Source organism: Penaeus vannamei, chromosome 35, assembly GCF_042767895.1.
Source record: "Penaeus vannamei isolate JL-2024 chromosome 35, ASM4276789v1, whole genome shotgun sequence".
Taxonomy (NCBI): domain Eukaryota; kingdom Metazoa; phylum Arthropoda; class Malacostraca; order Decapoda; family Penaeidae; genus Penaeus; species Penaeus vannamei.
The window spans coordinates 20,178,063-20,188,062 of record NC_091583.1 but is presented as its reverse complement, the minus strand read 5'-3'; the positions used below and the strand labels follow the sequence as shown (position 1 = coordinate 20,188,062).

Genomic DNA, 10,000 nt, shown 5'->3' with positions numbered 1-10,000 from the left:
TAGCTGTTTCATCTATTTCCGCTTGAAAGCTGTACTTCTCTTTGATACAAGACCAACAATCTCAAGACCCATAAGATCGTCTCTCGGTGTCACAAGCTAACCTTTGATTTTGTACTTTAACAACTGCCAAAAAAAGTCTACACATAGCAAGACAGACCTTGGACTGGTTCCCCATTCAACGATAAATTTGCTAAGAAGGTACATAGTCTATCCTCCCAGAATATATGGAAAATCTTGAAATGAGAACCATTTTGAAACAGAAAAACTATACCCTTAAAGAACACACAAAACAACAGTATTACCTGCAGAAGACAACCAGAAGAAAGTGAATGAAAGCCCACAATAGCTTACTACAAATACAACTACAATGTTTCCAGCATTCACTGTGGTCTCTATATCTTCGGCACACTGGCAAAAGGATAAAAAGCTCCCTTTGTACATATTCAAGCAAGACAAGCTTCTTGGCCACCCTGCTGTTAAATAAGGAATGAGTTTAAGTTCTATTTTTTCAAATATATAAGGTAGAAGTTTGTTGACCTTTGTCAGAGTGCTAAGGGCACAGAAGCCAGTGATCACAGAACAGCCTTTCCTAACCCTGGGGTCACCAAGACCTCAAAATATCAGATGTAGTCAATGCTCAATTTTCAGATATTTCAGCATATACGTAATCACATATTGGTTCTGGGCTTATTACAAAATTTTGCTTCATTATTACACAATAATCTAAAATGCAGTAGTCCTACCTACTAATCCTGTATCAGACATGTCTCCGCCTACCTACATCCAAATAGCGTAGCATGTACAACTAAACCACGAATAGAGAAACAACAGCAACACCCAGGCAAAAGGCTCCCATTAAAACCAATCTATATCAGTTAATAGAAAGCATTTATAATTAGATTTTTAGTCTATCTTTATGAAATAAGACTATCATTCTAGAAGTGGATGCTTTGATTAATAATGGGCCTTTAAACTTCAAATACTAAAATCAAATTTAATGATACTAATTTCATATTTTTCCAACCTTACAGTAGGCTACCTTTCTAATATGGATATTTATTATGATTTTCCTTATAACAAGTAATATACAACACAAACCTATACATTATAGAATAGAACAGACTGGGGTCACAGTCATGTCTAGACGTGTATGATTGGGATAGACTGAAAAACAGGGAACCAATGTCATATGACTTATTGTCTCAGGTGCAGACTTTGTTTCAAGAATTCTTGAATAAAAATAAGTGAAAGTTTATTGCATTTATGTCAAGGAGATCAAAGTATATAATAGTCAACTAGTATTACTGTATTACTGCACAATTTACATCATTACGGCACCCAAACAGACTGTACCAGCTAGGGAGAAACGAACCCAGGTTAGCAATGTTTTGGGATCAGACAACAATCTCAGTGGTGCCATGTGCATCAAGAATGGAGTTCATTATCTTTCATTCAAATTGAGGATCTATGTTTGGTTTGTTAAAACTGTGCAAGGCCCATCCTAATTAAGAATCATTACACGGAGTTACATATACACAGAAATAAATACATATCCTCAGTCTAGACATGAAGATCTACCAGAAAGATAGATAAATACAGATATATCTAACTGATAGATGGACAGATATAAATTTATATCTGTGTATAATCATGTTCGTATATGACAGTTATTTAGGTCAGGTCTCACACAAATTAACTAAACTGGACATTAGTCTCCGACGAATGCAATCCTGCTGGAAACCTTTCCACTTTCTTTTAGATCATTACAAAGGTAATTCATGTTACTAAAGCTTCACCATCAGTTCTTGCTTGTCCTTCCAAAAGACTGCACTCCTCTCAAACAGTAGCTAACTACAAAAACTGACTTTATTATTGATCAGTAAAATACCTGGAAGTAGATAGCATTTACATAAACCTGCTCCCATGCAAAACTTTCATGCATATCCTAAATAGTAAATGCAAAATCCTGTTTTGTTTCCTGCAAGAGCAAACAACTTATTCCAAGGACAACCATTCACACTTCATAACACTTAGTTTACCCTTCTAACTCTTCTACAATGTATAAGATAACACAGCGTTAGTGTTCCTCTAACACAGGAAGAGGAAATAGACATAATGAAAGCCCTATTATCTCTTTAGTTGACATCTGTTTCCTCTTTGCACTTGCTATTGCATCATGACCAGACAGGGAGAGGGAGGGGAAGAGGAGGGACAACATTGGCTACGTTAAACTTAGTTATTTCTTCCTTCTCCAACCTTTAAATTAGTTTCGGGAGCGCGCAACCTGTTAAGCTAACATCGGTGTTTATTGGCAAACCTTAAACAAAGCAATTTCTCCCTTTCTTACAGAAATACTTCGATATATTCCGTTCTCCCCTGGCCTATTCCCGCGCTCGCCCCCGCTGGACAAACTCTTTAACTGTCTCAATAACATTGGAATTATGCTTCTTATGTAGATACATATGACCTCTATTATAATTGGGTTTGAGCTCTATTATGTGAAGGAAGTCATTGGTGATCAACTGACGATTATTAGCGAACTTCTTACCAAATCCTTGAAATCGGCCTACGGACGGCCCGAGTTCTCACATGTGATACTTTAGAGTCGGGTTGCGAGATGGATAATGTTAAGCAATAAACATTATCTTATCATGTATATTTCTCCTCTTAATATCCAACAGTCATTAATCTATAAAGTATTACATTATTTGATGGGCTAATAAAGGATAAGGTAAATATGTTAAGCTTTCTTAATAAGTAACGTAACTGCTGTCTGTGATCTTGAAAAAATATCCGTAGGAGTTTTATGTCTATGGGGATTGAACCCGCCAATAGATGCATTTATTTGGTGGACAACTGAATGATAATAAATTAATAAAAGTGTGCTAATGACTTCCTTGCAAACGAAATTGTTGCTGAGAATTAAATATCGCATCTTAAAGGGAAGAGTTCCATGCGCAATTCGAACACCTTATTGGGGAAAAGGGTAAATTAATCCTTCTCAAAACAATGCGATAGCCATAAATCATACTTTGATTCATTATCACTATTGTCATCTTATCCATTCTATTCTTAAACAGTACATAATGCGCAGAGACAATTATTCAACGGCGAACTATATTGGAAACCCTCCAAAGATGGTGATACATGCATATCAGATTCAGTCTATTTATTTAACTATGTTAATTCCATCCAATGATCAATCGAAATCCAAAAAGAATAAAGAAAATGAGTTATATCGAATGAGTAATATGCATTCATTCCCAAGAAACACACTATTTGGCAAGACTTTGCTCTACGGGAAAAACATCGCGACGCGTTCCAATACTAACTTCATTTCCGAAACCTGTGCAAGTTTATCTCTTCATTTAAAGAGATTCCTTTAAGTGTTTACAACTTTAAAGGAGGTGAAAGTGTGCTTTGACAAACCTTGAAAATGGATCTACAAACACATCAATATCAGATGTGGCTAGCTGCTAAGAAACACCAGGTAAGTCGGATGTATATAATGTTAAATAAAAGTATAGTTGTACAAAGTTATTCACTCACGTTCACCAGAGTGTATTGATTGTTTGGGTTTACTTGTTTTAAGACCTTGTATGTCAACGTGAGAATGAGAGTGTATTTGTTCCGAGATGAGGAAATGAAAGTTGAATGCCCTGCGAGGTGAACAAGAGGAATGTCTAGACTTATTTGCAAACCCTTTATTCGTTTTTTAGCTTTTAAGGACAAGAGTGTGAGAGAGGCAAGCCATGTGTGAGTGTGTTAGTATGTGTGTTTATGAGTTCGACCTTGTTTCGTCAGACTTAAAAACTTCACGAGGGAAAAAGTTTTTTTTGAGGGGATAAGGGAGGTGTTAAGTTTCGATAACACAGCGTCTTTTTATATCTTTTAATCAGCTTCTTTTCAGAGACGCGAGAAGGCTGTGGAATCCTCGAATCCCCTGTGCAATGTGGGAGAATTGCATAATGCAGCGCGTAATATTTTATTACTAATAATTAATTCCAAGTTTTCAGAAATCGCAAAGGAACGTCTAAAAGGTGGAAGGTACCTGCGCGATGCCAGTTTTTACTCATATTATGGAATACATTCGCTTTATTGTTGACTTTAGTATTTACTTGAATTGAGGTACATTCAGATCATTTGCATGATAATACCTTTGTCCTATTGACTCGAAAGTAAAATATTATTCCAGAATATCGTACGTTTGGGGTAAAAGAAGCGTAAATGCAGTAACACGCACTTCAAATTGGAAATTATAAAGGGAACCTGTTGATGGCAGGACACATTGGGCAGTCACACGCTGATAATGGTATCAGTTTGTGAAGGAGTTTACATCTACACTATAAAAATGAACATACGTGTCACTGCTCACGCTTCTGGACCGGCACCACAGTTGTAATTCAAACTGATTTTTAGCTCATCTAATATGGACGCCTCATTCAAGAAAATCAATAAACATATATTTATTACATCCAATATCATTCTTTTGACCGGATTACATTCAATGGAAGGCCTAAACACGCTACGGATACGTCCTGCAAATGGTGTGGTGTATCTGCATATCTGGTGATGGTATAATGGTATGCCAATTTGTGTTCATTATGAACGAATGGTACACAGGTTAGGAGTACAGAACAATGCGACTTTCGGGCAGGTTAACAACGCTTAACCTACTAAAATGCAACATATTCCGTCTTGGCATTTCCTCCCAGGTCGCCCAGAGAGGAGACGTGCCCACGGCCATGAGGCTTTTGATCTTTTTTGTGATGGAACCAAGGGAAGTTGGAAGAAGTGAACTTGAGAGGGAGAACGCGATGGCGGGCCGCGCTGGTAGCCACATGTCGCTATTCCGTCCCGCGTTCTGTGCATTATTTCCAGGTTTATTGGCGGGATTAAAGTCGATTTCTCCTGTTGTTTTCAGTATCGGGATATAGTACGTAATAGTTTTGCATTTGTGGAAATACTTTCAGACGAGGTTCGAAAGGTAGTCATGGATTAAAGGCGAAAGTTATGAAGATTTGTTGTAAAAAGAGTTATGGCAAAGGCAGTCCGTGCTCTCTTTCTCTCCCCCACTCTCGCTCGCTCTGCCATCGGTTGACATGCAGGCGAAAAATAGTAATTTATTAAAGTTGAATACAGCTATAAAGTTCTTTCCAATCAAATACATGTGTAGCGGTTGCTGTCCATGTGCCTTGGAGTTAAAGGAATTGTGCTACACTGCACTCCATATTTTCAGGTGTTTGCGCGTATATTTGACATATGATATTTAAAGACATCTTTTTATAGACTTTTACGTCCATCGCGAAAACTTACGTCGTATGTCAAGTACTCTATCGGGATAAGGTCCACTTCAGGAAGATCCCAACAGCTTTAAGTTTTTGTAATTGCCAGGCACGGATACGTCGGTTTTCTACACCTTCTGCATCGGGTTTCTTAATAAAGCGGCTAATTATAGACAACATCCTTGGCTCCCCTTGCATTCTGAAGTCACTGTGGTTTTAGCGCTTCATACAAATCGTTAAGGTACAGTCGGCAGGAGTTATTTGTGACCAGTTACCGTTCGAGGTCAGTAGAGCGAGCTAATCTCTAGTCAGAGCAGACTCATATATGCCGATCGACCCGGAGAAGAACGGGATGCGTGTGTATACGGCGTGTATACTGTATATATAAGTGTGCGTGCGTGTGTGTGTATGTATGTATGTATGTACGTATGTGTGTATTTTTACATCTGGTTATCCGTAACAGTAGCCGACGACGACGATGATGATGACGCGTCTTGCAGTCAATAACTTTGGACTGTTGCCGGATAGTGTTTTCAGGGATCCCGTTGCAGCCCGGGTAGGCACGCATAGCCATGCTCATTTTGTCCTGATTATTAATGTTTGTTTCTGTTTTCCGTTTCCATCCCCTTCGCAATTACGCATCTAGAAGGAAATAAGAGAGTTCATATTCCATTAGTCTCCCCTTCATGCAGTCTCGGACAGTAGGCGAGTCACGAGGGAAACGCGCACATGCCAAAACAGGGGAGGAATATGCCTGAACCCGGGAACAAGGCATGCCACCTCGACCACGACCAACGCCGCCGTGCCTCCCCACCACACCTGTTCTCTGCGCCGCGTTTTGTTTCGATGAGTTCGGTTTTCCAGAGGCTTGTGACTGCCTCTTCGTTACCGTGATAATGTTTTGCGTGTAGATAGTCCACCGTCGCATCTCTTTGGTGCGCGGTTTTATCATTCGTTTTGTAATTTGCAACAGTATTGTTAGCGATATGATGATGATATCAGAGAACAATGCTAAATATCGATACGAACGGCAGCTCTTTTTATTCAAATGAAATATATTATCGTTTCGAGTTTTTATCAGTCTCCCAAAAGTTTTTTTTTTATTACGTATTTATATAAGCAAATGTTATGTTGTGATCGAACATACGGTGTACGCATAGACAACACAACCACCGCGAAAACGCCATGTACCAAGGACGCGCGCCTGGAGTCCACATGGCAGAAATTGGGTCATTGATTTCTTCATAGTTCAGCCAGGAGGAAGTTGCGATTTGTCCGTCTGCGAGAACGCCACGGTATTGACGCCTCCTCCTCCTTCCCGCCGCCGCCTCGCGTGTTTTGGCATTTCTTTTGTCTATTTCTGTTTTTCTATTTTTGCTGTTGATGTTTTATTTACTAGGAGTAGGGCATTTATTTTAGGTTCATTCATTGGGCCAAACTTATCATTGTATTAAATGGGATATGGCGCGTATGTACTCGTGTATGTAAATGAAAGAGAATATTCAGATGTTACATGTATATGTGTTTGTATATGCATGGCCGGCATGCGCGCGCTTCTACTTTTTAAAGTATTGATTTATCTCTCCCGTCTTTCAAGAGACTCCCGGGCGTGGGTATGGTGACCCCCCCTGTTCCTTTAGCCGCTAGTTGATTATGGTTCCGAGTTGGGTTCACAGTCAGTTCTTGCAACAATAATAACGCTCTCTCTCTCTCTCTCTCTCTCTCTCTCTCTCTCTCTCTCTCTCTCTCTCTCTCTCTCTCTCTCTCTCTCTCTCTCTCTCTCTCTCTCTCTCTCTCTCTCTCTCTCTCTCTCTCTCTTTTTCCCCCCTTTCTCTCTAATCCCCCCCCTTTTCAGCTCCCTCGCCCTCCCCTCCTCCATTCTCCCATCTCCAGTCCTCTACACCTCTCCCTCCCCCTCTCGCAGGATTTCACCGCCCTCATCCTACTCCCCCCTTTGCTTAGCTTGTTCCCATCTCGAAGAAACAGGCGGAGCGTGTTTGCATGTGTCCAGAGCTGGAAAGCGAGCTGCTTGCACGGCCGGGTGTGTCCACTGTGTGTTGACCTTGAAGACGCGGCCACGAAGTCCAGTTGCAGAAGTATGATGTTTATATAAATGCTTTGAGCTTGTTCGGAGGAAACTTTGTATAATGTTGCATAATGCCTAAAGTAAGCAAAGGTGAGGTGGGTGATATCCTGCACGGCTATGCGTGACACTTAATAATAATAATGTGTGTATCGGGGTCCCGATTTAATCTTTATTAGATGCCAAGATATGTTATTGACGCGATGATATTGTCAAAGAAAACGTGAAAATCTTTCCTATTAATCCATTATTTCTTGTTCTCCGATCAAATTACATTCATCACAACCTAAAAGGAAGTTGTCGTATATAAAACACTGAAACATCTTACGATAACAGATGCCAAAAAAAAACAAAATGAAATACGGTCAATGGAAAGGTAATGGAAATACACGAGTGGCCGTGACGAATGGCCGAGGAAATACGGAAATGGGATTATGCTGGAAGAGCTTAAGAAGAGAAGGCTGTTGTTTTTCAGTTGCAAGTTGCAGCATTTTTAATGACGCCGGACTTCTCTCTCTCTCTCTCTCTCTCTCTCTCTCTCTCTCTCTCTCTCTCTCTCTCTCTCTCTCTCTCTCTCTCTCTCTCTCTCTCTCTCTCTCTCTCTCTCTCTCTTTCTCTCTCTCTCTCTCTCTCTCTCTTTCTCTCTCTCTCTCTCTCTCTCTCTCTCTCTCTCTCTCTCTCTCTCTCTCTCTCTCTCTCTCTCTCTCTCTCTCTCTCTCTCTCTCTCTCTCTCTCTCTCTCCTCTTTCTCTCTCTATTTCTCTCTCTTTCTATATATATATATATATATTATATATAATATATATATATATATATATATATATATATATATATATATATATATATATATATATTATATTCTCTTTTCTCTGTCTCTATTTATTCTCTTTTCTCTGTCTCTATCTTTTCTCTTTTTCTGTTTTTGTTTCTTCTCTTTTCTAGCAGTCTCTCTCTTTTCTCTTTTCTCACAATCTCTCTTTTCTCTTTTCTCTCAGTCTCTATCTTATCTTTCCTTTCAGTTGCTCTCTTTTCTCTGTCTCTCTTTTCTCTCAGTATCTTTTCTCTTTCTCTTTTCTCCTAGTCTCTTTCTTTTTTCTTTTTTGTCTCGTTTCGCATTTCTCTCTCTCTTTTCTCTCAGTATCTTTTCTTTCAGTATCTATTTTCTTTTCTCAGTCTCTCTCTTCTGTCTCTCCTCTCTCTCTCTCAACCATTAGCTAATACATTAATTATCGATTTTAACCGAATCTTATCTTATTGCGAAATACTCCCAAACCGATTTCCTGTTCAATTCAGCAAACCGGTCTGTCGAATTGTGTCCTCTGCCCTGGACACCTTGTCACTAGGTCCGGGGCGCTAACCTCACCGCTGGCAGAACAGAGGTCCACGTTGTTACTTAACACGTTTGTCATCAGAACACATTTACTTGTAGGGAGTTTTCTTCCGGTAAGGATGGTATTGGGATGTATCCATGAAGAGGGTGTAAGATTTGAGAGAGGGAGAGAGAGAGAGAGAGGGAGGGAGAGGGAGAGAGAGGAAGAGGGAGAGAGAGGAAGAGGGAGGGAGAGGGAGAGAGAGAGAGAGGAAGAGGGAGAGAGAGGAAGAGGGAGGGAGAGGAAGAGGGAGAGAGAGGAAGAGGGAGGGAGAGAGAGAGAGGAAGTGATGAAGTTGTAGAATCTAAAATCGACTTGAATCGTAGAATTGAAGAAAGGAGATGGGTGCGGTGTCCATTTCTCCTCTTCTGTCGATGGTGTAGTAATATCGCGATTGAATCTGTGAAAGTAATTGATCTCGGCGGCTTGTTTGTCTCGACTCTCCGCCCTGCTCGGAAACGGGTGGTTCGCTGTCGGATAAACGTGGTAGTTTGACACGAGGACGAAAGCTAGGCACATGGCGTCTTAAAGGTATCGGTGGGATACGCTCGGTCGTCTACCTTCCCTTTAACGTTCTCTCCTCCTCTCTCTTTTCTACTCTCTCCTCTCATCTCCTCTCTCTCTCTGTTTTCTTCTCTTCTCTTCCTTTTCTCTAGTTTCTTTATCTCGATTTCTTTCTTTCTTTCTTTCTTTCTTTCTTTCTTTCTTTCTTTCTTTCTATCTTTCTTTCTTTCTTTCTTTCTTTCTTTCTTTCTTTCTTTCTTTCTTTCTTTCTTTCTTTCTTTCTTTCTTTCTTTCTTTCTTTCTTTCTCTCTCTCTCTCTCTCTCTCTCTCTCTGTCTCTCTCTCTCTCTCTCTCTCTCTCTCTCTCTCTCTCTCTCTCTCTCTCTCTCTCTCTCTCTCTCTCTCTCTCTCCCTCCCTCCCTCCCTCCCTCCTCTTTTTCCCTTTAACAATATCTTCCTCCCCTCTTTCTTCATCTCCCTCCGCTTGCACCTTCACTCTAATTCCTCATCTCCCTACGTCATTCCTCTCTTTCCCTCACTCTCTCCCTTTCCTTCCTCTCCCGCTCCCTCCCCCCATCCTTCCTCCCCCGCTCCCTCCCTCCCTCCCTCCCCCCTGTCTTCCTTCCTCACACGGCGAAATCGTTATTTATATCGCCAGGATCACATGCCGCCCGTGCTGTAAATACAAACCGAGCGAGAAACAAGACGGAAATCAGCATTGGGAGTGTGCGCACTTTTGGCTTATGGGATCGTCGTTGCA

General features: G+C 40.6%; 2 protein-coding genes across 5 annotated transcripts in view; one reads left to right on the top strand and one right to left on the bottom strand.

The window, feature by feature from the left end:
• The window catches only part of Nup50 (nuclear pore complex protein Nup50), an 11,188-nt gene extending 8,491 nt beyond the window's left edge, over positions 1-2,697 (bottom strand). The window contains exon 1 of one of the 4 annotated variants that reach the window (XM_070113891.1): positions 2,549-2,697. Coding sequence is in view for 3 of the 4 variants with exons in the window: in XM_070113888.1 (XP_069969989.1) it covers positions 2,318-2,434 (117 nt within the window). In the remaining variant the exon portion in view is untranslated. Of the gene's footprint in view, positions 1-2,039; positions 2,130-2,317; positions 2,450-2,548 lie in introns of those variants that run through there. The other 3 variants (XM_070113888.1, XM_070113889.1, XM_070113890.1) reach the window with 3 other exon arrangements.
• A 607-nt stretch (positions 2,698-3,304) lies between these two features.
• LOC113829382 (mitogen-activated protein kinase kinase kinase kinase 4) overlaps positions 3,305-10,000 on the top strand; it is a 25,824-nt gene continuing 19,128 nt past the window's right edge. Inside the window, exon 1 of the mRNA XM_027382542.2 lies at positions 3,305-3,490. Coding sequence (XP_027238343.2) covers positions 3,437-3,490 — 54 coding nt within the window. The 5' untranslated portion in view covers positions 3,305-3,436. The remainder of the gene's footprint in view (positions 3,491-10,000) is intronic.